Genomic DNA, 25,374 nt, shown 5'->3' on the forward strand with positions numbered 1-25,374 from the left:
ACAAATGAATAGCCTTCTTTAACAATATTAGAAGAAAGAGAAAAAAAAAAAAAAGATATCTTGAACAATACAGCCTTGAGTCAAAAACTTAGAGAACCACTGGACTAGAAGGACCAACCGGACAATATGGAGCTGTTCTCTCTCTCTCTCCCTCCCACACACACATACTGACACTCGCCCAAACGCCATCAGGCCGTCCCTTAACCTGCCAGCCTACGACTGCAGCAATGAAGGCATGGAAAAGTTTTACTGAAGTGTATTTCAGGTTGTCAGCAGTGTGTGTGTGTGTGTGTGTGTGATGGTGCAGGAGCAGACACTGCAGGTTGGAGGAGTTAAAGCAGTCGGGGCTCGAGAAAGGAATGTGCAGACATGAGCTAAACTAACCTCCCTCACTATGGAGAAAGAGAGCGAAACCGAGATTATTTTGGCGCCCAATTTTGTTAATATCGGCAAACTGCTGTCAGCAGGTTAATGGGAATGTGTGTTACCATTAAACCTGTTTATACTGTACAGTCTGGAGTTTATGAGGATTCTGAGACGTCTCTAGAGAGGAGACTAAGATTTTTTTCGTTGCTGCAGGATTGCAAGGATAGCGGATGCTTAACTGCTCATGTATCCAAACCTTGCAAGAAAAAAAAAATGGGTTGAGGTTCTTTTATGGAAATCCAGAAGCATATTTACACTTTGCCTAGTGATGCGTCAACCTATATTTGGACATTTTGAGATTATAAGCATTGGCATGTCATTTCTGAACTCTAGCTTAGTCAGTTAATGCACGTTTAAAATAATGCACATTCTGTTTTCAAATAAGCTAGTGAATTTTGAATACAAGAATATATGTGTGTGTGTGTGTGTGATTTCTATGCTGAAATATGTCTTTTCACTCACTTTTAGCGGAGCGAAGGGTGAAGCTGGCTGCAAATGAGCGGAGGCGGGAGCACTATGAGGAACAAAGCAACGAATACGAGAACTATTTAGAGGAGGAGCGCGATGGTGAGACTGATCTCCCTGTTTGATTATCTTGGCTTCCAGAAAAGAGAAACATGCTGTGCAAAACCTTTTACGGGATAAAGATTAATAAGAGGCTGATGACAGCAGTGGCTCTGAGCCTCTCACAATGATTAGGAATATAATCCAGAACACTTGATTGGTGACATTAGATCCCAGAAGTGAACAGTAAATTTGGCACAGATGATGACATTTAAATTGAACATTGTGATGTTCCAAGAACACGGACTAAGACGAGATTAGGGATTTCAGATTTTATTTAGCATGGAAACCCTATTTCCAAATAACATATCACAGTTACTACAGTAATTGTTTCTACATTATGAATATTGGTTACACTTTATTTTATGGTGACAGTTACATTGTAATAACTCAAATAAGTAGGCCTACTAAGTAATATTAAGTAACTATGTACTTACGTTAGGGTTAGTTACTTGTAATTATACATAGTTTACTGTTATTTACTATGGTAAGTACATGTAGTACACTACGTGTTACCTGAATATTATGAATTTTAATTTCTTTTTGATGATAATCATGGCTAAATACCACAATACTGCAGTATATTGGCGGAATCTCCCAGACTAAATTTATTTTAGACTTAATAAATTGTTACTTTTTATTATTTAAAATGGTCTAAGGGTCCCGTTCTAGCTGCTGTGTGTCTTTGTATCAACAGAACAGAACGAGCGGACCAGAGAGAAGAACGAACAGTGGAGAGAATTCAACTATGATGGGCAATACTCACGATACCCTCACCACCGCCCGTACGTCTGAGCACATGAGAGTGGATCTTCTACGTTCAAGACATTATATAACTATTATTCAACACATATAAGCACTTATAGACTTAAAGCTCTTAATACTAGGAAGAAAAAATATGAAATGGGAGGGGAAATGATATGCCAATGCTTTTGTGTTCTCTTGCAAATGTTTTGCGTTCCCTGATAAATTTTGTGTTGGAAAACTTTGCATTTCCTTACAAACCTGTGTAGCACTGAACGCAAAGGTTTCGCAAGGGAACGCAAATATTTTACGAGCGAATGCAGTTTCTTGGGGGAACGCACAAGTTTTGCGAACAAACGCAAAAGTAAAATATATTTTATCCACCACCATGTGCCTATAAAATGGAGCCCCTAAAGGAACAAAACTATGAGATGAGAGGAAAAATTGTTAGTGCTTTTGCAAATCTTCTCGGTGGAACACAAAACTTTTTTTTTATACATTATAAATAAATATTATATTTTATCATATTTTTTCCTCCCATCACTTATGTTAGGGGCTCTATATAATACATGTATCATGAAAGGGTTTATGTGTATGAAAGGTGTTTTTTGTGAGTGTTATAATCACTTCTCTTCATCGGACTCATCAAAACATTCATGATTAGTTTGTGATTTTAAGAGCGACTGCTTAATTCCTTCAGTAATTACATTCAGCCATTATCTGACCTATTTTCTTCTCATTTTCCACATTAGTGAGGATTTGATACAAAATGCAACAACCAGAACAATAAAAAAGTAAAATGTAAAAAACAACAAAAAACTTGCCTTTATTGCAACATCTTGTAAAGTCATAAATATGGTAATGTTATATATATATATATATATATGTAAAGAGCTCAGGTTTGTGTATCTACAGATGGAATAAATATTCCAAGGCAGTATTTGCTGGCAGCGGAGTGACATTCCTGTGCTGAGAGCTTAGACAGATGGGAAAAAAAAAAGAGGGAGAAAGTAACAAGTAGAAAGAAAGATTTATCGGCCTTCCTGAGCCTCAGTGCCGTTACCCAAATCTGACAGGAGAACGACTTCCTGCCACTCCTCCTGCTTTATGAAGAGCACAGAGGGGTAATAAAGCTTTCAATTATCACTGCATGCTGTGGGACCAACAAGATTTAGCATGTGTGCCGTCGCCTCCAGTCAAATCAATATGAGAACGTTCACAAGTTCACTCAGTATCGTTTAATTCAGGTGTGCCACTTGACCGTTGATATTAAAGTTCAGAATTAAAATAACAGTATATATTTACATTTAAAAGGCTTGACAGCTTATCTTAAAACAACAAATATATAGACAACAGACAAACACTAGTAAAATCACATTTGACCAACTTAAATGCAACCCTTCAGTCACACTTTCCGAGCATGAAGACGTGATCCGAGCCTCCTCATCTGTGTGTTTATGGATGGAGAGTGGGCTCAGGCCGCGCACGGGACAGCTGACTCTACTTTAAACTGTTGAGGAATTTGGCCTGTTCCTCTCCACGTGGCAACAGTAGCTCCCCTCCGATTTTGGGTCCCTTTTTCTCCTGTGGAAGTGAAATACAGAGCGAGTTACGCACTTATATGATTGAAGTACCACTGAAAAATACAATTATTGATAAATACTGTGCACTTATAGAACATAAAATAACATTATCTATTCTGTTGTAACTTGTTTCAAGCAATTAAAGATGTATAATAATAGTAAAGAATTGAAACTGTACCTTCAACATGCCGTCTCTCTCCCACTTGAAGAGGCCACAATGGCTAAAAAAGAGAAAAGTGAAATTTGAGTTATTAAAATGTCCGAATCTTATATAAAACGTGACCCATGAATAGCGCGTCACCCACCTGCAGGCTCCGTGTGGCATCCGTGCCAGGCAGATCTTTCTCTGCCCACAGGGGCATTTGAAGAAGCGCTTGACGGCGTCGTGCCAGTGGTAGTCGTGCTTGTCTTCCACACAGCGGTCCGCTGGTTTAAAGTGGGTGTATTTACACTGCGGGCGAGAGGGGTTCATGAACTAAACCGCATAAACGCTCCGTGATTTACAGGTGTAATCAGACCGAAACCACGTAATGGTCTAATTAGCATCTTAAAGAGGTTTGTTTGCTTGTTGTTCCTCTTGAACGACAGGGATTATGTCACAAATGATCGGTTCGTCATTAACACTGTGGATAAATACTAATTTGCTACTAATGATGCAGGAGAAATCGCTCTGAATGAGACGGCAATAAACGTGTTATTATTCCACAGGGATTTTCAAGTGCACCACTTAAAATTAAAAATGCATCCAGCGTTTTTTTTTACCCTAATTTCTCACCGGAAAAACAGAGTTATGTAATTAATGGCTTACTCAGCATGTAGGACAGGTTGCTCTTTAGCTGCAAATTTGTTGACTCACGGTTTTGCAGGTGACGGCCCGACACTTCATCTCCCTGATGTTCTTCATCTTCTCCTCCATCATCTCTTTTTGCACCAGCGGCTCAAAATACTCCTGCATGGCCTGCTCCTCAATCTAGACGGATAACATTTAGTCACACATGCAAGAAAATTCCACCGGGGCATGACCTGAACAATCATTTCATATCACACATGTGGTAAAAAAAAAAAAAAAGCAAATAAAGCCAGATCACACCGAACGCTTCAAATCAACCGCAAGCTCCGCCCACCTATTGTGACATCACATATATCAAAGTATTGACATTCTTATCAAAACACTGTTCAGCCAAGATACACACCTCTCCCATCATCCACGAGTTTGAGGACTTGGCGTTGAGTATCCGCTGAAACTCCTCTGATTGGATGTACTCCAGCTGTTCCCGCCTCTTTTTCTGAGCTGGCTCCTCCTCCTCACCAATTGAATTTTCATCCGTTACTGCAGATAGATTTGTAGAAGAATAAGTGCCTTAGAGAAAAGCAAACAAGCAAACAGTCAATCATAAAACTCATGACTGTGTGTACCTGTAGGTGTGGAGATATTACGCTGTACACGATCTGTGATGTCATCGCTGTTGGCTCGCTTGCGTTTTACAGCATTTGGGTCGTCTTTAACAATGACTGAACCTTTGGCTTGGAGTTTCCTCACTGCCGCCAACTAATAAACAAAAATAAATAAAAACAGCTATTATAAACTGATTTAAAGCAGTTGGAAAATCATCCCGAAAGCATCAAGGGTTTTGATCAAAGGCTGCGAGGGGGATCCGTGGAAAATTTGGGAGAATAAAAATAAATTAACTTAACAAATGTTACAGAATTACTGCTTTGAGGATGGAAATCACAAGATTAATGTGATAATTTTATTAAAAACTTTTGGTTTTAATAAAAAGATGCATTAGAGCATATTTTTTATTCCTATATCAATAAATAACAATAAGAAATACAAATGTTTTTTAAATGTCATTTAAATGTATTAATGTATTAATAATTGAATAACTTAAATGAACTCTTTCCCCCGAATTAGCATTCTCTTGCAGTCCTATAGCTCGTCCCGGGTTCGACATTTCATTTGGTAACGTTAGGCAGTTTTGATTTATATGTTTAATGTTTGATGATCGCGTTATTTTATGTGCCACTATATTACTATATTATGTACCCGATTTTTCATTGTACCTGATTTTTTACAAATATCTTTTCATTTTTATTAATATATTATTATTATTAGTTATTACTCAATTAATAACAATTTAAGTTATTAAACTATTAAAAATGATAATGGTTTATTATGCTAACTTAATTTTAATTATAATTTTTCTCATCGTTATTAAAAATTAAGTTAATAAATAAATAAAAATCTCACTTTCCTTGCAATAATAAATAAATAAATATATATATATTATTTATTTATTTATTTATTTATATCGAATTCAACTGAAAATGTTTCTCTTCAGGTTTTGGCTTTAATAACAGATAGAAAAAAAAGATACACAGAAACAACATTCTAGAATTAAAAAAATCCTTTAATAAATGATATGAGTAAGTCATATGAGTATTTGTAAAAACAAATGAGTACCTTTGTGGCTGAGAGGCTCTTTGATGAAGGTGGAGACAGATCAAAAAGGATGTCCTCTCCTTCTGAAAAACCACGACCCAGCGATGGAACAGCAGGACCTGAGAGACGGGACGCAGGGCCAGACGACCCTTTCGGGACCTCCGAGGCTGCTTTTGGGGAGAGCAGGGGACCCCTGCTTACACTGGGCCGTGAGGGGGCGACAGGACCCCCGCTGTTCTGACCCAGCACCCTGGGAAGAGGGAAAAAATATTTATAGCACATCTACTGTAAGGACAGTTTAAAGGTCACAAGAGCACAACCAATCCAGAAACACTAAAGCTGATAGCTTTCAAATGTAATGCAAAACAAACACAATGAGTAAATATGAAAAAAACACCTCTCACCTCTTTTGAATCTCTTCTGCCCTCTTCTTTCGAGCAAGCATTCTCTGCTGGTGTTCTTCTTTCTGCTGTTTGAGAAGGTCAGATGCAGATATAGACTGAACTGAAGACCCTGTCACAGCTAAAAACAAAGGCAAATAAAAAAAATAAGAACATTTGCAAGCTATCCCAGTGACAAATGTGCTGACTTTTGGTTTGTTTCACTGCATCCCAATTGTGGTGTGGCATTCAACAGACATCTGCTGGCCCATAACAGTACTGCAGCATCAGAGAACATTCATAATTATCATTAATAGTGCAACTTTTCGCTCTCAAAATGCTTAAAATGCATGAAAACCAACAGTGTTTGAGGTCAAATCTGGCATGGTGGCCCTCGAGGTGCTCGGTTTAAAAACGCACAAGCGTAAATGAGATTTGAGAGTTGTTTTAGTCTGTTCCTCACACGTTACAGATTAAGAATGACATGAGAGTGAGTAAATGCTCATAGAAGTTTAATTTGGGATTAAATTACCTGTACTTTTGGCCTGTCCTAAATGCCTCTTTATATTTAGTGCTCCAGGCGTCGGCATAGACATCAGGCCTTTGAAATCATCTGAACAGCCCAACACCTCGCCCGAATTCAGAGCTACAGGAACCAACGTTTGATTAGAAATCATGAACAAGCACAAAAAAAAAAAAATGGCAGCCATTTTGAAAATAAAATAAAAATAAAAGTGTACTAAACAGAAAGTTTACCAAGTTTCTTAGTTGGGATGGATGCTAAAATATACTGCATAGTGGGTTGTTTCTTTGGCTGTGGGGCAGAACTGTCAAAATAAAAGATTCATACGATAATTTTAGGGTTTGTGTGGATTTAGAAAGGTCATAAAAAGAGGCGGTGAACTCACGTCGAGGGCGCACAGGCGAGTGACGACATGCCCCCGTAGTGGAAGTTAGATTGGCACAGGCGCTCCTTCAAACTGCCCCGCCCCTTTCCTTTACCGGGGGCGGGGCTTGTGAAGCTGGACTGAAGCTCCGACCTCTTTGCGCTCATTTTCTTGTACTGGGCTTTAACATGGTACTGGCAGTACTGGCATTCATGCTGTTAAAGCAAACAGGAGCAATGAAATGGGCTGATCGTGAAATATTTCAGGAAAGGAAGACGTTTGAACATGGAGACTTACCAAGTTGACTAGCTGAGTGCAAGAGTCCCCGTTCTTTTTTTTAGCTTTGCAGGTGCCGAAATCCATGGCTTCTCCCATTATAAGGACCTTCTGTGGGTGGTCCACTGTCAGGCTGAGCTGGAGAGAGACACGTACCACATGACTCATTCAAATTAACATTGTTTTACTTCCAGAATCAGACATAATTTGGAAATAAATAGGGGTGTTATTTTTAAATAAACAGTGTTATTTTAGTATTTAGGTAATGGGTTAGTATAGTAAAAATTTTATTTTAAAAATAACATTAAATTCGATTTGTATTTTACTTCCATAATGTGACATTTTTGAGTGAAGCAATATTTAGCAGGTAATAATGAGGGATGGGACTTGATTTTATGCATCAGGATTTGATTGAATGGAAACACGTGAAGTTATTATTGATATTATTTTGGTTCCAGTTGTTAAAGGGGCTATATGTAGAATTCAGAAACCCTTGTTATTAGCGACACCGGTGGCTGTTAAGGTGAACTGCAGCCAGCAACTTATTGCTTGTGCGTTCGCTGGTGCACATGTACAAAAAACTGGACGTGATTCAAGGCCCTGATATACTCACAGCAACATTCTTTCGTTCATCATTTACAAGTGAAAAGTAGTTGGAAAAATCTTTGCAGCGATATATTGTTAATTCAGACGCCTTCCACGCTGCTGAGAGCGACATTCAGATGAATATGTAAATATGTGTGGCGCGCTTTCCTCTCAATAACAAAATAAAAACACAACAAAAATGAGAGCGGTGAGAAAACATCAGTTAAGAAAGCATCTGATCATAGCGATGTGGATATGTTTGCACCAGCTCTGCAATTCACTAGTACCCTGGTAATCCAGAGTTCTCGCGAGAGCACAAGTTGAATTTGCTCAGCGAGTTACTCTGGTGTCGAGTAATGATGCTCATTAAATATGCTCCTCGATCTGAGCTGCACCAATCACATCGGGTTATCTGATATAGGCGGGCCAGAGGCGAGATGAACAGAAGACGACAGCGCTGCGACGTCGAAGTCATTAGTAAACATTGCAAGATGGCTATGGATGAACACCAGTTGTTTGAAACGGCTTTGGCCGCTACAATGAACGAGTTATACTTGGCCTTTTATCTAAAAGAGGAACAGAAGACGGCGCTCGAATCGTTCCTTTGCAAGAAGGGCGTTTTTGCTGTTTTGCCGACCGGATACGGCAACAGTCTAATCTACCAGTTAGCTCCGCTGGTAGCTAAGCGTATGGGGCTTGTTGTGATTGGTCGTAGTGTTATCCAATTGCGTGCAGTGAGATTTTCAAATGCACGCTTGGTGCCGCCCCTCGAGCTGACTTATTTCATTAGTCGATGCCAGACCATTAATCTTTCAGATTTAGGTCTGGATTTCCAGGCTAATTCACTGGCATCATGTAGACAGATTTGGTCATTAAAATTACACTTATGATAGTTTGATTATAATGTATATTTGAGACTATAGAAAGCATAGATCTGAGACTATAGTTTGAATTCATCCCTTTTCTTTGCATGGCATTCACATTACAGTACAGAATGGCTCTTTCGGCATTATCCTGAACATTGTATAAGCATTCATTTCATGTGTCATAGAACGGAAGAGAGGCTCTTAGAAGCGCACAACTGCGTAAACATCACTTTTCTCGGCTAAAACGTCCCGAGTCCGTCACATAAAATCACTCTACAGGCTTTCATGAACAACCTAGGAAGTCGGGGAAGGTCTCGTTTTCACACATTGGCGAAAAAAGAAAAGAAAAAGTGATTAAAACATGAAAATTCGTACATACAGCCCCTTTAAAGATAGAAAATATATATATATATTTAAATATGATATTCAAGGCTTTATGTTCACAAACTATGGAGTGCCGCAGGGATCTGTGTTAGGCCCTCTGTTATTCTCAATATATATGCTGCCACTTGGAAATATTATAAGGAAACATGGAATTAGTTTCCATTGTTATGCTGATGACACTCAAATCTATATTTCATCACGGCCGGATGAAAACGCTAAATTATCCAAATTGACAGAGTGTGTTAAAGATATAAAAGATTGGATGACGCGCAATTTTCTTTTATTAAATCCAGACAAGACAGAGGTACTAATCATCGGTTCAACAAACCGCCCACAAAACCTCTCACAATACAACTTTAACATAGTAGGATGTCCTGTTACTTTATCCTCTACAGTAAAAGACCTGGGTGTTATACTAGATTCCAACCTGTCTTTTGAAAATCATATTTCATATGTTACAAAAACCGCCTTTTTCCACCTTAGAAACATTGCTAAGCTACGTAATATGCTATCAGTTTCTGATGCAGAAAAGTTAGTTCATGCATTCATGACCTCGAGACTAGATTACTGTAATGCTTTATTAGCCGGTTGTCCTGCATCCTCAATAAACAAGCTACAGTTAGTCCAAAATGCCGCTGCTAGAGTTCTTACTAGATCAAGAAAATATGATCATATAACACCGATTTTATCATCACTGCATTGGTTACCTATAAAGTTCCGTATTAATTACAACAAGGTATTGCTACTGACTTATAAAGCCCTAACCGGCTTAGCTCCAGTATATTTAACGGATCTTCTATCGCCCTATAATCCATCGCGCTCTTTAAGATCACTAAATTCAAGGCTTTTGGTCATACCTAGGATTTCTAGGTCCACCAAAGGAGGGAGAGCATTTTCACATTTGGCTCCAAAACTCTGGAATAGCCTTCCTGATAGTGTTCGTTGCTCAGACTCGCTCTCCCAGTTTAAAACTAGATTAAAGACGCATCTCTTCAGCCAGGCATTCATATAATACTTTTAATCTTACAGTTAAATCTGACCTCTAGTTCATAAACGCCAGAGGAGAACTGGCCCCCGACTGAGCCTGGGTTCTCCCAAGGTTTTTTTTTCTCCATTAGGTCACCTGATGGAGTTTTTCGGTTCCTTGCCACTGTTGCCTTTGGCTTGCTCAGTTGGGGATATTTGGGGATATTTAATTTAATTAATCAATCAACAATACTATTGATCAGCATTACCAAACGTGGACGTTTTCCACTAGAAACAAACATTGATGTATTATTTTAATTTAATACTGTGAAGCTGCTTTGATACAATCTGTATTGTGAAAAGCACTATATAAATAAACTTGACTTGACAAACCTCATTGGAACCCTCTTTGTTCTTCATTGGGTTTGGATTGAGGATGCCAATCACTGTCCCAGTGTCAGTCTTCCACAGATCCGTGTGAACAGACCCAAACAGGAAGAGAGACACAATCACTTCCAGATTATGAAGGTCATTCAGCTTCCAGATGCTGAAGGTTTTCCCCTACAAAATACACAAGGGTATAATCAAACATACAAGACGTAATCCATTTACAAGAGTTCAGATCTCAGAAACACCGGCCTCTTACATTGTTTTTGCTCTGTGGGGTAATCTTATTTATCACCACTGCGAAAGTGACCCAGTCACTGTCCTCTAAATTGTCCCTGGCCAGTCGATCGGGCAACTGGGAGAGCTTGATCAGTTTGCGGGTTGACATTTTTTGCTCAAGGTCTATGGAAGACAGACGTGGTTTCCTACAGAGAAAAAAACAAAACATTGTGCTTTTAATCGAAAATCTGAAATACATATTTATGTAAAATTAAGGTCAAGTTCAGATGGAATCAGGTTATTTATGGATCTTATCCTCATTAAATTAACAACTTAATTCTATATGTAATTAAACCAATTAAAGCAACATTAAAAAGGCCGTATTATGCGTTATTGATTTGGTTTTTGGGGTCTACTAGAATATGTATTCATGCTTGAATGTTGAAAAAACATTATTTTACATTATTGCAGCACCTCTCTTCCTAGTCTGTCAGTAACACTGTTTAGTTCAGGTCTCTATGAAGCTCCTCCTTCAGCTGACCAATCAGAGCACAGTGTGTTGCGATTGCTTCGAGCGCGTTTTGGAACACGAGTTTCAACGCATTACCAAAGCAACTCAACCAGGCCTTGTCCCTTTTTTTTTTTTTGCATATGCATTGAGTGGGAATTATTTTTAAATGAGGAATATTGTGACGTGTCCGTTCCCAGAAGACAACTCAAGACTACAATCGAGGCGTTTCAGGGAGTTCAGATATAGAGAAGAACTCCCTTTTAGTCTTTAATCATTTCAACAAGCCAAAGTTATTGTACACTGACCTGAGTCTGAGACCTGAGAATTTCTCCACGGCAACCTCTTGATTGACAGATGGACGTGGTGTGGCCTGACGCACAGTGGGAGGAGTCTTGAGAGGGGGCGGTGACTTCAACGTACTGTCTCTCATTGGCTGAGATGGGCAGGTCTTCATACTCTGGCCAACAGGAGTCTGCCTTTCCGAGGACACTAATTTACAATAAAAAAATATATATATTTAAAGCATATATGATAATTCATATATTTCAAGCATTTCCATAATCCTTTTTGTAAGCAAAAAGAACCAAGAAACACTGGACTTGCACCTGCTTTGGGTGGATGGGCCGACCTCTGCTTGTTCTTCTGCTTTGCTGTGACACCTGACGGAGGAGAGGCTCTGCTGTCCCGTCGTGTCGGTGGGGTCGTATTCAAACCCCCCTGAGGTGGTGTTAAGGGTTTGGCGCTCGCCTGTCTCTGGATGGACGGTTTGTTCTCAGGCTGTGTGGTTTTCTGTGAGGCCTCCAGCTGCTGCTGTAGCTTTTGCATCTTCTGCTGCATTAAATTCAGTTCGGCTGGAAGACAAATACAGTCATGATCATCACATGTATAACCTGTGCGTATCTAAACATGCCTAGAATAACTAGAGCATTACCCTCCAGATCTTCCTTTGACTTATTCAAGTCACTGCCCCCTTCAGCCGAGCTGGATTTCCCAGGTGCCACGTCTTCTTCCTCCTCCTCCTCCTCCTCCGGCTCAACATATTGATGACCGTCATCATCCTCATCGAAGAGGTCGTCCAGATTGTCAGTGTCCTCTCCGGCAGCAGGAGTCTCCAGATTCTGGCTCTCGCTCTCCGCAAATAAAGACAGCAGCATGTCCAGATTCTCCTCCTCTGATGTCAGACACATGTAACAATTACATTGTACAGTATATTGCTCATTCATCTAACATAGCAGTTACAAATGCATGTACATTCAGGTAATACTAAAATTATTTCATATAACATTTTATATGGATCATATATAATACATACATTCTATATAGAACAGGTTATTACACACTGATTAGTTATAGCAGATTAAAACTAATATAATATGACTGTCATGTGTAATACTCTTAAAATACTGTATGAACACATGCACTACATATACAAATATATGATCGAATAAAGGACATGAATATACTATGGCCAAAACAGTATTTCAAAATAGCAACAACATCATACAAAAGTTATAATAACATGCTAATGATATCATAATATATATCATAGAGTATTTAGTAAAAATCAGCCCAAGAGATTTCTGGAACCGGGAACTGCAGGAACACATCTCATCTAATTTTGGTATGGTTTATTCAACCAAGTAATAAACTGGCCAAACATTTGTACTAATATGCTGTCGGACATACCTGTCATTTTGATTTTGATCGCTTTTCCTTGCTTTGTGTTTAAATTAAAGTTATTTAACAGGATCAGAGGATCAGATGCAGCAGCTGTTGTTTCAATGTTGGCGCGAAAAACGTTTAATATTCAGGACCCCGGAACTACGTCACTTTCCGAGAGAACGTCGTGCCTGTCCATAACATAATAATAATAATAATAATAAATAAGAATTACATTGTTTTACAAAAGCATCACAATTTTACAAAACCGCCACAATAACCCTATGTTTTTGTAAAAAAAAAAAAGAAAAAGACTGAACAATACAATCAATCTAAATGTTTACTGTAGCGTGACATGGTTATATTTACATGTCCATAGCATAATAATATAACAAATTAAACTGTTTTACTAAAGCATCACAGTTTAACAAAAACATCACAAAAACCCTACATGTTAAATTTTTTTTTTACAAAATAATAATAATCGAAAAATACAATAAAACGAAATATTTACTGTAGCGCCACGTAGTGATATTTACATTTCCAGGTCTAGCTCGAAATAATATTTTTAAGCACGCTTAGTTTTCCGAGAATATTGGCTGGTATTGAGCTCTGTTCTTGGATTAATTAAGTTTAGATTTCGAATTTGCTTTGATAGACTTAATGTAAAATCAAATTATAAATATTCCAATAAGTTATAATAATTGTATACATTTTTAATACATGAAACAGTTAATTGTTCATTTATAATTTACATAATATTAAATGGATTCCTTTATTCATAACAGTCATGTGAATTATAAATGTATATAAATATACAGGCAGTCAGTGTCAAGTTGTACGCCTGTGTACAATGTGCTATTGAACAATTATGTTAAAAAAAAAATGTACGAGTCAGGTTTGATAAATTAATTTGAATTATACTCTTAGTAAATATTCAAGGAAGAATGATAGGAAAGAAAAACAAATAATTAAGAGACATAAAACCACACACAAATGCAAAATCTAAACGGTTACATTTATTAGATAAAAAATGAATAGTTATCCGCGTACACAGCATTGCAAATGCATCTTCCAGAACAAGCTGTAATGTTTTAGAACAATTTACAAGCAATGCAGGCCTTTTAGACAATTGGATACACAATATGTATGAACGTATATGAACACGTAGCTACAGTACATCAAAAACAAACTTTTTATGTCAATTTTATGATAAGATCTGATTACAATGCCAAGTACATTTCCTAATAAGGAGTCTTTCTATGACACTTACTGTATTGCCTATTAATTTAACTTTATTATTTTGTTTTGTGGTTTTCTTTTGTTGTTACAGGGTGTACTGGGAAGACAAAATGCACAGTTCTAGCTGTCAGAACTTTTAATCTTGAATTGTAAAACATTGCAAACACTGAATAATACTGTTAATACTGTAGCACTGTTAGTTTATAAGGAATGTTCAGGCAGCTGTGGTAAAACTCTAAGGCTCTGGTCAAGTACTAGTTGATTTCCTGTCGACCTGTATGTAGTGGGTTCCAGAGGAGAATCTCACTGCTTCAGCACAGGCAACTCTCTGGGTTTAAAGAAGGCCTGGGACATTCCCATAGCATAGATATACACCTTGGAGTCCACAATGATTTTCTCTTTTTGCAGTAATACTATTTAAAAAAAAAAAGGAACAACATAAGGTTTAGTACGTCAAAGCAAAATCTAACAAATTGAGAGAAAATCATAAAAAATGAATTCTGAATTAATAGGTCATTTACACCGGAGGTCAAAAGTTTGGAAGAATTTTTTTTATACAGTACTGTGCAAAAGTCTTAGGCATGTTAATACCCCCCTCCCCTCAGTTTACATTTACAAACATTGTTTTTGCCATTAATTGTAATAATCCAGTGAGATTTGTGTCTGCACAAGGAGTCTGACAGCAGCCAGGATGATCTGATCTCACCATCATCGAGTCCCGATGTGATTATATGAAGAAACAGAAAAAACTGAGACAGACTAAATCCAGAAGAACTGTGGGAACGTCCTGCAAAGCTACAGTGCTGTGAAGAGTACTGGCACTTGTGTTAAAATGCTGTAAAGTGAGAATGCTTTAAAAAATAAAATCACACATTGAATTTATTTATGATTTAACTTCTATTAACTAATTCAAATCAATATATGGTGTAACGACCCTTTGCGTTTAAAACGGCTTTTGTCCAGGTACACTTGCGCATAGTTTTTCAGGGAGCTTTGCAGGAAGGTTTCTTCAAGCGTCTCGGAGACGTTCCCGCAGTTCTTCTGGATTTAGTCTGTCTCAGTTTTTTCTGTTTCTTCATGTAATCGCAGACGGACTCGATGATGGTGAGATCAGATCATACCGGCTGTTGTCAGACTCCTTGTGCATACACAAATCTCACTGGATTATTACAATTAATGGCAAAAAGAATGTTTGGAAATGTAAACTGATATTTCCTATTGACACACTACAGCAAAAGATATAAATAACTGACTTAAAACCTTTTAGGGGGGGGGTGGGGGGGTATTAACATGCCTAAGACTTTTGCACAGTACTGTATATATATACATATATATATTTCTCTTATGCTTACCAAGGCTGAATTAATTTGATAAAAAAATACCGTAAAATTATTGCATTTTAAATGACTGTTTTCTATTTGAATATATTTTAAAACGTAATTTATTCCTGTGATGGTAAAGCTGAATTTTCCGCATCATTACTCCAGTCTTCAGTGTCACATGATCCTTCAGAAATCATTCTATTGTGCTGATTTACTGCTAAAGAAACATTTATTGTTATTTTCAAAGTTGAAAAACATTTTTACTGCTTAATATTTTTGTGGAAACCATGATAAAAAAAAAAAAAATCAGGATTCTTTGATGAATAGAGAGTTTAAAAGAACAGCATTTATTTGAAATATAAATCTTTTGTTACATCATAAATGTCTTTACTGTGACTTGAACCAATTTAATGCATCCTTGTTGAATATAAGTTTTTTTTTTTAAAAGATCAAGCTTACCCTAACCTTTTAAATGGTAGCTATTAAGCAAATCAGCATATTATCATTATTTCTGAAGGATCATGTGACACTGAAGACTGGAGAAATGATGCTGAATTTGGCCTTACAATCACAGGAATAAATTATATTTGAAAATATATTTCAATAGAAAACTGTTATTTTAAATTGTAATAATATTTCACAATATTACAGTTTTTTACTGTAATTTTTGATGATTCTTACTCAGCATAAGAGACTTGAGCTTGAGCTTTTATTTAGCAATAAAAAATTCATAACCAATGGACATAATTATAAACTAAAAAATGTGTGCATTTCTCATCAGCAAGAGATCCACTCACCGTCGATTTTTTGCTGGAATTCATCCAAAGGTAGAAGAACAACCTCCACAAATTCTGAGACACAAAATACATTTTCAGAAAAAAATTAAATAAAATAAAACATTATCAATAATGGTGACTTGTTTTTTACTGGAAAACAAATACATACCTCCATCCCCTAGACACGCACAATGGAGAAAAAAAAAGAAAAGAATGAATAGTTCTGCATTAATTTCAAACACACTATGTTTCAATGACAGGACATGATCCTTCACTCACCCAGCTGCTGAGTGGGGTTTATATTATCACTGTCATCTCCGTTAATGTGTACCATCACGATCTGTGTGGTGCAGTTAGACAAGCCCGGGTCTAAACATGTGACTGAAAGACAGAAAATGGGATGAGATATTAAAAATACGTATAAGCATAATTGTCAAGTATACACACACACACATGACAGCAGTTGTACCTGGGGTGATGCCCACGACCTCCCCTTTGTAACCCGTTTCCTCCTTTAGTTCTCTCAAAGCAGCCACTTCAGCAGTCTCATTGTCATCAATCAGACCTGAAATGTTCATACAGAGCGAATAATCAATGGTTATTTTATTTTATATAAACCATTATAGGCTGTACAAACCTAAAGCAGACCGGCATCATCAGACCTGCAGGAAACTCCAGTACGTTGCATCCCAAGGGTGGACGAAACTGCTTCACCATGACGACACAGTCTTTATGCAGGGTCCGCTTCAGGAGGGCTATGATTCCCACACCTTACAATATTTATAGAGCATTAAAGCATGAATAACAGTTCCAAATGAAAGTGTGTGAGAGTGTCTGGAAGCACACACACCATCAGCTTCAGTGTTGGCTACTCGGGTTGTTCTCTTTACGGTTTCCCATGTTCTGAGGGGACAAAGATCCACAAAAGATATTCCAGTTAAGTGTCTAGAAAGATAGCATCTGTTTGTCTATCTATCGGTCTATCTATATGTATGCATGTATGTACACTACCGTTCAAAAGTTTGGGGTCAGTAAGATTTTTTAATGTTTTTAAAAGAGGTATCTTCTGCTCACCAAGGCTGCATTTATTTGATAAAAAACAATAAAAAAAACAGTAATATTGTGAAATATTATGACAATTTAAAATGACTGTTTTCTATTTTAATATATTTTAAACTGTCATTTATTCCTGTGATCAAAGCTGAATTTTCAGCATCATTACTCCAGTCTTCAGTGTCACATGATCCTTCAGAAATCGTTCTAATATGATGATTTGATGCTCAAGAAACATTCATTATTATTATCAATGTTGAAAACAGTTGTGTACAATTTTTTTTTTCTAAATTCTCTGATGAATAGAAAGTTCAAAAGCATTTATTTAAAATGGAATATTTTCGAACATTATGAATGTCTTTACTGTAACTTTTGATCAGTTTAACTCATCCTTGATGAATAAAAGTATTGATTTATTTTATTTCTTTCCCCCCAAAAATAAAATTTAAATTCTTACTGACCCCAAACTTTTGAACGGTAGTGTTTAATGTTACAAAAGCTTTAGATTTCAGATAAATGCTGTTCTTCTGAACTTTCTATTCATCATAGCATCATGAAATAAAAATGTAAAAAACTGTTTTCAACATTGATAATAATCAGAAATGTTTCTTGAGCATCAAATCAGCATATTAGACTGATTTCTGAAGGATCATGTGACACAGAAGACTGGAGTAATGATGCTGAAAATTCAGCTTTGATCACAGGAATAAATTACACTTTACTGTATATTCACATAGAAAACAGCTGTTTTAAATTGGAATAATATTTCACAATATTACTGTTTTTGTTTGTATTTTTAATCAAATAAATGCAGCCTTGGTGCATTTATTTATCTTACTGACCGCAAACTTTTGAACGGTATGTATGCATGTATGTGTGTATCTGTCTGTCTATACATTGATGTCTCTGTCTGTCTATCAATCCATTCATCTGTCTATCTATTTATCTAGAAATTATTCCGAAAATATACAGTGCAATGCATAAGTGAATACACCCATGCTAAAGTTGACTAAAAAGAGGAATAAAAAAATCATATTTTGGAAATTGAACTTAATGCCTTAATTTAAAAAATTAGGAAAAATCCAACCTTTAAGGACACCAATTTTCTTTGTGAATGAATAATGTATCGTAAATAAATAAATGTTCTTCCTTAAAATACATGGTGCATAAGTGAGTACACCCCTATGTTAAATTCCCATAGAGGCAGGCAGATTTTTATTTTTAAGTATTTTTTTTAATTTTTTTTAGGATACTATGCATCCTGATACAGTTCCCTTGGCCTTTGGAATTAAAATAGCCCCACATCATCACATAGCCTTCACCATACCTAGAGATTGGCATGGTTTTATTTCAGTTAGCCTAAAAGCTAGTTTGATTTGCATTGAGAGATGATCTTATGGAAAGTACCCCATGCCAATCTCTAGGTATGGTGAAGGCTATGTGATGATGTGGGGCTATTTTAATTCCAAAGGCCAAGGGAACTTTATCAGGATGCATAGTATCCTAAAAAAAAAAATTAAAAAAATACTTAAAAATAAAAATCTGCCTGCCTCTATGGGAATTTAACATAGGGTGTACTCAATGCACCATGTATTTTAAGGAAGAACATTTATTTATTTACGATACATTATTCATTCACAAAGAAAATTGGTGTCCTTAAAGGTTGGATTTTTCCTAATTTTTTTAATTAAGGCATTAAGTTCAATTTCCAAAATATGATTTTTTTATTCCTCTTTTTAGTCAACTTTAGCATGGGTGTATTCACTTATGCATTGCACTGTACATTAGGCTGTTTGACGGAATTAAACCAGATTATTCCAATTATTTATCTATCAAACTACCTAGCTATCTAACTAGAAATAACCAGTGAGAGTATCATCATCATGTCCACTCAGTCCAGAGGTCACACATCATTCATTCACACACAGTCACAGATCAATACCTGGTGCTTCCAGAGGGATCCACATATGTGGTCTTCTCAAGCTTCACCCAGTTTCCACTAGCTATAAGCTAACAAGAGCACGTATTTTAGTGTTAAAGAGCACTTGGTAACAACATGTGAATCTTTACATGATGGCAAAATGTAACATGCTTATTTTACGGTTCATTTAAGACAGACTCTTACCTCCTCTTTGGTTACATGAGGTTCAGTAGTGGCTTTCTTTGGAGAGCTCATCTTATGTCTATTGTGTTAATTCTGCGCGTGCAAAAGAAATTAAGTTAACGTTACAGGACGCATGATGTTGTCATGATGATGACCATAGTCTATTTCAACTAGTTAATACGCAAAAAAGGTAACGAGAGATCTGTCTAAGTCGTTTGAATTAGCGGGTTACTTACCAGATAAATCCGAGGGAATGTCAAATACGGTAGACCACAGTGATCCGGCACTAGAAAGTATGGTGATGTTTAGTTAGTTTTCTTTCATGTAGTCACGTGTTCGTTGAACATCTGCCCACTTGTGTGCAGCTAAAACAGTTCCTCCTCTTGTACATTGCATCATGTTCTCGTTGTATACATTATGTTGTCAACCTGGCCGCTTAAATTCAAAAAGAAAAAATATGATTGAACCTAAAACGTCCTTAAAGTATTAAAAACACAGAATTGTTACAAAACAAAGCACAAGTTATAAATCGGAACTGACTGTAGTAACGGGTTGTATAGTTATACCGGAATGTTTTTGAGGTTGCGCAGATTACCAGTGTAGTTTCAGGCAGCATGAAGAAGGAGCAGGTTGTAAACTGTCAGTTTTCTGTTTGGTATCCTTTATTCAAGAAACACACCATTAAGAGGTAAGAGAGTTATTTGCACAGTGGGGTAAATCATATATAATGATCGGTGCTCACGCGGAAACTCAGAAAGAGTCCAAACATCGAGCGTTGTAGGAAAAAGTACCATAGCAAATTATGGGAATGATGCAGCCATGGGCATTTATCATGCTACCATGTTTGTTTACGATCATTTGGATAGGCTACTTAGTACTGCCATGTTTAGTTTTTTTGATAAGTACCATTGTATTCGAATATGAATATATATATTTAAATTTTTTTACTGTACTTTACTGTACTGTACTGTTCTCTCTCTCTCTCTCTCTCTCTCTCTCTCTATATATATATATATATGTATGTATGTATTTGTGTGTGTGTGTGTGTGTGTGTGTGTGTGTGTGTAAATTAAGTACTATAACAACAAAGCTTAAAATAATGATGAACCTATGAGTTTATATGCTAATGTTTTTTTATTGTTTTTTTTTATGTGCTGTTGTTATTAAGTATTTAGCGCTGGTTATTTTCTCTTTTCCAGCTTGATACTACCTATTCCTCAAAATGTAATCGATTACTTATTAGATGACGGGACACTTGTGGTTTCTGGCAGGTGAGATTTGGTATTGAACAAACAATTGAAACAGTTTCTGTTCTTGCCGGGTTATAGGATGTATTATTGTCCCTCTTTATAGTGAGAACAACAATTTGCAAACACAGGCGAACAACAGTGACTCAGATGAAGAGGACATTCAGGTATGTGTGTGGCTGTGTGAAATACACGCACATTTAGATATCTCTTACACAACTCCTGATCTCGTGCTTTTGTTTTCCAGTGGACTGACGATGAAACTACAACAACAGTTACGGTGCGTCTCATTCCTCTCAGCCAGTCAAAGTTGAGCTGATCTGATATAGTTGTGCAGGGACTAAATTGTGTGTATCTTCCATAGGCCCCAGAATTCCCAGAGTTCAATGTAAAGGTGCAGGAGGCAATAAATGTTCTGGGCGGATGCGTTTTCCCAAAACTGAACTGGAGTGCCCCTCGGGTGAGTAGATTTGACTCCCAGTTGTATTTAATACATATGAACGTATAGCCTAATACTCACAGTACACTTCATCTTTCTTCTCAGGACGCTAACTGGATTGCCCTGAACAGTTCCTTGCAATGTCAGAGTCTAAGCGACATCTTCCTCCTCTTCAAAAGTTCAGATTTCATCACGCATGACCTCACACAGCCGTAAGTCGTAAGATATTCCCGTTTCCCATCAAGCTCTGTGTGATTTGATTTTTCTTCGGTAACATTTTATTTTACAGTGTCCTTGTTACATATGTTACATGTACTTACCATAGTGATAACACAGTAAATTATGCATAATTACATGCAACTAACCCTCAACCAAATCCTAATACTACCCTAACCCTATAGTAAGTACATGTAGTTGCTTAATATTACTCAGTACTTAAACATATAGTTACATTACACATGTAACAATGACAACTTAAAATAAAGTGTAACCTTTTCTTCTTAAGAAATTCAAGAAAGCTGGTTGGTTGAAGTAATAATTGTGTACCTCCTTTGGCAGATTTCTCCATTGTAGTGATGATTCTCCAGACCCAACCATAAACTATGAGGTACAGAAAACACAAAGCAGTCAAGCATACTTTTTTCAATATGCACCATTCAGATATTTTTGTTCCATAGCACATTATATTATATTATATTATATTTTTATTATATTATATTATATTATATTATATTGTTATTCAAAAGTTTGGGGCCAATTATTTTATTTTTTATAGTAGTCAATACCTCAGCAAGGGCATGTAAACATTCTTAATAAGTTACTGTACAATGTTATTACATCAAATGTTACATATAACATCAAATCAACATATTAGAATGATTTCTGAAGGATCATGTGACACTGAAGACTGGAGTAATGATGTTGAAAATTCAGCTATAAACCACAAAAATAAATTATATTTTATATTTATATTAAAATAGAAGTAATATGAAATGTTTAGTAATATTTCACAATATTACTGTTTTTACTATATTTTTCAAATAAATGCATAAGAGACAAAAACATAAATCTTACCAACCCCAAACTTTTGAACATTACATTATATTGCATTATATTATATTATATTATTTTATATTAGATTCGATTTTATTATACCGCAGTGAAACCCGATGGATAACCCTTAAATATCTCTTCATTAAATAAATACTATTAAATAATAAATGGTTTCTCTGTGGGACTCATTTTGTGCAGTTGGTGTTGAGAAAATGGAGCGAGCTCATTCCAGGAGGAGAATTCCGTTGCTTTGTGAAAGAGAATAAACTAATTGGTATGAACATCCTGCATTTATTAAACTAATATGTGAATATTCTGTTTTAAATGTAATGATTTTAATTGAATGCACTGTATGATGTAGCATGTGATCATCTTATGTTTTTTTTTAGCGATCTGTCAGAGAGATTACACACAACATTACCATCACATCGCCAAACAAGAGGCCAGCATCTCCTCATCTGTACTGGAATTCTTCCGAGACCACATCCAATACCAGTTCCCGGATGAGGACTGTAAGTGTATCAGTGTGGAGGAGAAAATATGTGTCTTATTCTTTTAAAAGTTACATATGTTCATAAACAATATTCTCTTTTTTTTCCCAGTTGTCCTGGATGTTTACAGAGACAGCTCAGTAAGGTTTTTATGAATGCAAATTTTACATTTAAATGTGTAATTTACTGTATAGCAATGTATGATTGTCCTCTGAAGTTTAGTGTTCATCAGGATTTATCAAAATTCTAAAAACAAAATCAAGACTTTGCATAAGGGGATGATATGGCCTCTTTAATGATTCGACTCGTGTATTTACAAGACTGCACAAACCTTAAATAAGCGCCTTCATATAAAAAAAGTTTGTTTTTCTAAAGGGACGTGTGTGGTTGATTGACTTCAACCCATTTGGTGATGTCACAGACTCTTTGCTTTTCACATGGGAGGAGCTAACATCTGGCAAAAATCTCTCAGCCAATCAGACGCAAGAGGACACAACACAGCAGGTAGTTTCTACTTGAAAATGGTACCCATTATACATCAAACCCTGTTCAAATGTATTTCACTGGCAGTATTTTAAAAGACAAGTGTGCTGTGTTTTATTAATGGCATGCATACCGTGTTTTATTAGGACGGACCTGCATTTCGATGCACCACCAGTGAGGTCACGGTGCAGCCCAGCCCATGTCTGTCCTACAGAATCCCACGAGACTTCCTGGACCTCACCACAGGGGAAGATGCCTATAAACTCATTGATTTTCTTAAGCTGGTGAGTTATAACACACCGGCTTCATTTATGCATGAGAATATCAACCGTATTCAGTAGCCGAAGTGCCTCTATTATGCTTTTTCGAATATTTCCTTTCATGCAGTGTGTAATACAGCTGTTTGAGAATGTAAAAGTATGATAAATGGAGATATTGTCTCCCAAAAGGAAGAACCCATTCTGAACTGCCTGAAACGAGTCGTCAGTAACGTAACGTAGGTTTGAACAAATTTGCATAATGCCAGACCGCGAACAACATTTCCATAATTTGTATCATTGCTGTAAGCGGCATTCCAGTCACAACAGAGCGGGCCATCTGACCAATCAGAGCAGAGCAGGCTCTCAGAAAGGAGTTTAGAGAGTTTTTTTTTACCTTGAATGCATGTAAACCAATTGTAGATTTACCAAATTAGGAACCTATGAGATTGGATAAAAGGGGCACTTTAAATATCCAGAACTGTGTGAATATGGCTGATTCAATGTGTCTGATTTTACACTTGTGTTTCTTTCCTTCCTCTGTAATTACAGAAGAGGGGGCAGCAGGAGGAGGAGGAGTCTGATGCAGAAGGGGAGGGGCCTCAGTAGTAAACAGGAAGTGCTGGGTATCAGTGCGGCTCTCCTGCAGTGTACTTCCAGCTCTGCTTGAATAGACCTGTCTGTATTTTCAAGTGAATTGGAAAATTTTGATTGGCTACTTCAGGGTTAAAATTAAAGTGAAGTAGGCCTACCAAACTTTGTAGGAAGGTCTGTATATAATGAGATGCTGACCCAGGAAGTCCCTGTCAAATGCTTAACAGGCTTCTGTACTGCAGAAGACATTTTTATGCTTTCTATCTGCAGTAGTGCTCGCACACATTACACATTCAAAGTGCAATAGTTTTAAAACTGTGTTATGAAGTAATAAAAATGTATAATAAAAAAATGGTTTCTGTGTAAAATCTACAAATTAACTTTCTCCATAATGAGAACAAACTGGAATTTTGTTCTAGACGGACTTTTCGGCATCCACGTGGGGGCGCCAAATACCAGAGAACTTTGTGTGCAAGAATAAGCTGTATTGCAAAGTAACTTTCGGTCGAACTTTTAATAGTTTGTAAGGTAGTTGTTAATTTTAGGTATTGCGTGAGATTAAAGGATGTAGAATAAGGCATGAATATGTGCTTTATAAGTACTAATAAACAGCCAATATCCTAGTAATATACATGCAAATAAGTAACTAGTTCATAGTGCAAATTGGACCCTGAACTAAAGTGTTACCAATTTTTTTAAGGTGTCCTTGTTACAGTGTATTTATATATTTAAGTACTGGATAGTATTACTTACATTAATAACATACTTAATATAGGATTAGGGTTTGGTTTAGGGTTAGTTGCATGTAATACATAATGTACTGTATGTTGCATGTAGTCATTACAGTGTTATCACTACAGTAAGTACGTGAAACATATGTAACTAGGACACTGTAAAATAAAATGTTGCCAAACTTTCTCTTAAATGTTACTTTAAGTACAAAATGAATCTAATTAATTCAGAGTTTCCATGGAAATATCAAGAAATTAGATTTCCAGGGCAGGCCTTGCAATGTAATACAATCTTCCAATGGCATGGACATTTGTGTGGTGCAAAGATATTTTTCTAGTTCTGCTGTTTTCTGCTTGGCACTAAAATATTTCATCAACTGTTTCAAACAGTTCTCGATATAATTATTATTAAATCATTATCTAGTAATCATAAGACATCAAAAGGTTTTGGAACGCTGTTAAATACAGTCTTGAAAATGTATTATAGAAATGCAATATGCACAATATTTGTTAACTTGTTAATGAGGTTCTATATAACATTGCTAAAGCTAATACAAAATAATAAACAAACCTGCTGTAGCGTGTGGGTAATGTTAATGTATACATGCTAATTAATTTTTAACATTAGTTCATCTACAGTAGTGGTTAGGGTTAGGAAATTGACACCCTTTATTCAAATATCATAATTTTGGTAGAGATTTT

General features: G+C 36.5%; 4 protein-coding genes across 5 annotated transcripts in view; 2 read left to right on the top strand and 2 right to left on the bottom strand.

Moving 5' to 3' along the window:
* The window catches only part of ucmaa (upper zone of growth plate and cartilage matrix associated a), a 3,701-nt gene extending 1,185 nt beyond the window's left edge, over nt 1–2,516 (top strand). The window contains exons 4-5 of the mRNA XM_084406362.1: nt 895–993; nt 1,688–2,516. Coding sequence (XP_084262488.1) covers nt 895–993; nt 1,688–1,785 — 197 coding nt within the window. The 3' untranslated portion in view covers nt 1,786–2,516. The remainder of the gene's footprint in view (nt 1–894; nt 994–1,687) is intronic.
* Nucleotides 2,517–2,953: 437 nt separating this feature from the next.
* On the bottom strand, nt 2,954–13,057 carry mcm10 (minichromosome maintenance 10 replication initiation factor). Its single transcript, XM_084406361.1, has 18 exons — nt 12,908–13,057; nt 12,153–12,392; nt 11,827–12,072; nt 11,527–11,710; nt 10,751–10,916; nt 10,498–10,665; nt 7,325–7,441; nt 7,049–7,242; nt 6,897–6,967; nt 6,673–6,786; nt 6,165–6,282; nt 5,782–6,010; nt 4,734–4,866; nt 4,511–4,647; nt 4,174–4,287; nt 3,623–3,768; nt 3,496–3,538; nt 2,954–3,318 (listed from the first exon to the last, which is right to left on the bottom strand). The coding sequence occupies exons 1-18, from the start codon at nt 12,912–12,914 to the stop codon at nt 3,235–3,237; spliced, it is 2,511 nt and encodes an 836-aa protein (XP_084262487.1). The 5' UTR covers nt 12,915–13,057; the 3' UTR covers nt 2,954–3,234.
* Nucleotides 13,058–13,877: 820 nt separating this feature from the next.
* On the bottom strand, nt 13,878–19,768 carry nudt5 (nudix (nucleoside diphosphate linked moiety X)-type motif 5). 2 transcript variants are annotated; one of them, XM_084406601.1, is made up of 9 exons: nt 19,614–19,768; nt 19,399–19,470; nt 19,216–19,283; nt 17,071–17,123; nt 16,883–16,990; nt 16,690–16,785; nt 16,496–16,601; nt 16,242–16,295; nt 13,878–14,535 (listed from the first exon to the last, which is right to left on the bottom strand). In XM_084406601.1, exons 2-8 carry the CDS (start codon nt 19,447–19,449, stop codon nt 16,262–16,264), a joined length of 516 nt encoding a protein of 171 aa, XP_084262727.1. In that variant the 5' UTR covers nt 19,450–19,470; nt 19,614–19,768; the 3' UTR covers nt 13,878–14,535; nt 16,242–16,261. The 2 variants fall into 2 exon arrangements, with proteins under 2 accessions (XP_084262727.1, XP_084262728.1); XM_084406602.1 differs by having other exon boundaries at nt 13,885–14,535; nt 16,500–16,601; nt 19,614–19,737.
* Nucleotides 19,769–19,907: 139 nt separating this feature from the next.
* On the top strand, nt 19,908–24,857 carry cdc123 (cell division cycle 123 homolog). The gene is made up of 13 exons (XM_084406600.1): nt 19,908–20,065; nt 20,577–20,648; nt 20,731–20,791; nt 20,872–20,904; nt 20,989–21,084; nt 21,169–21,275; nt 21,622–21,670; nt 22,315–22,390; nt 22,506–22,628; nt 22,719–22,747; nt 22,983–23,111; nt 23,237–23,374; nt 23,900–24,857. Exons 1-13 carry the CDS (start codon nt 19,992–19,994, stop codon nt 23,954–23,956), a joined length of 1,044 nt encoding a protein of 347 aa, XP_084262726.1. The 5' UTR covers nt 19,908–19,991; the 3' UTR covers nt 23,957–24,857.
* Nucleotides 24,858–25,374: the final 517 nt, after the last annotated feature.

The sequence above is a fragment of the Rutilus rutilus genome, assembly GCF_951802725.1.
Source record: "Rutilus rutilus genome assembly, chromosome: 4".
Lineage (NCBI taxonomy): Eukaryota > Metazoa > Chordata > Actinopteri > Cypriniformes > Leuciscidae > Rutilus > Rutilus rutilus.

Bases quoted from the DNA above. Each gene is read 5' to 3' on its own strand.
- nudt5 (XM_084406602.1), bottom strand. From the start codon at position 19,449: ATGAGCTCTCCAAAGAAAGCCACTACTGAACCTCATGTAACCAAAGAG. The intron at 19,284-19,398 runs GTAAGAGTCTGT...TGCTCTTGTTAG, and splicing joins CTCATGTAACCAAAGAGGAG to CTTATAGCTAGTGGAAACTG. The intron at 17,124-19,215 runs GTATTGATCTGT...TTGTCCCCTCAG, and splicing joins GATCCCTCTGGAAGCACCAG to AACATGGGAAACCGTAAAGA.
- mcm10 (XM_084406361.1), bottom strand. The intron at 10,666-10,750 runs GTAAGAGGCCGG...TGTATTTTGTAG, and splicing joins CCCCACAGAGCAAAAACAAT to GGGAAAACCTTCAGCATCTG. The intron at 4,288-4,510 runs GTGTGTATCTTG...TTATCCGTCTAG, and splicing joins ACTCGTGGATGATGGGAGAG to ATTGAGGAGCAGGCCATGCA.
- cdc123 (XM_084406600.1), top strand. From the start codon at position 19,992: ATGAAGAAGGAGCAGGTTGTAAACTGTCAGTTTTCTGTTTGGTATCCT. The intron at 21,085-21,168 runs GTGAGTAGATTT...CTTTCTTCTCAG, and splicing joins TGAACTGGAGTGCCCCTCGG to GACGCTAACTGGATTGCCCT. The intron at 23,112-23,236 runs GTAGTTTCTACT...GTGTTTTATTAG, and splicing joins AAGAGGACACAACACAGCAG to GACGGACCTGCATTTCGATG.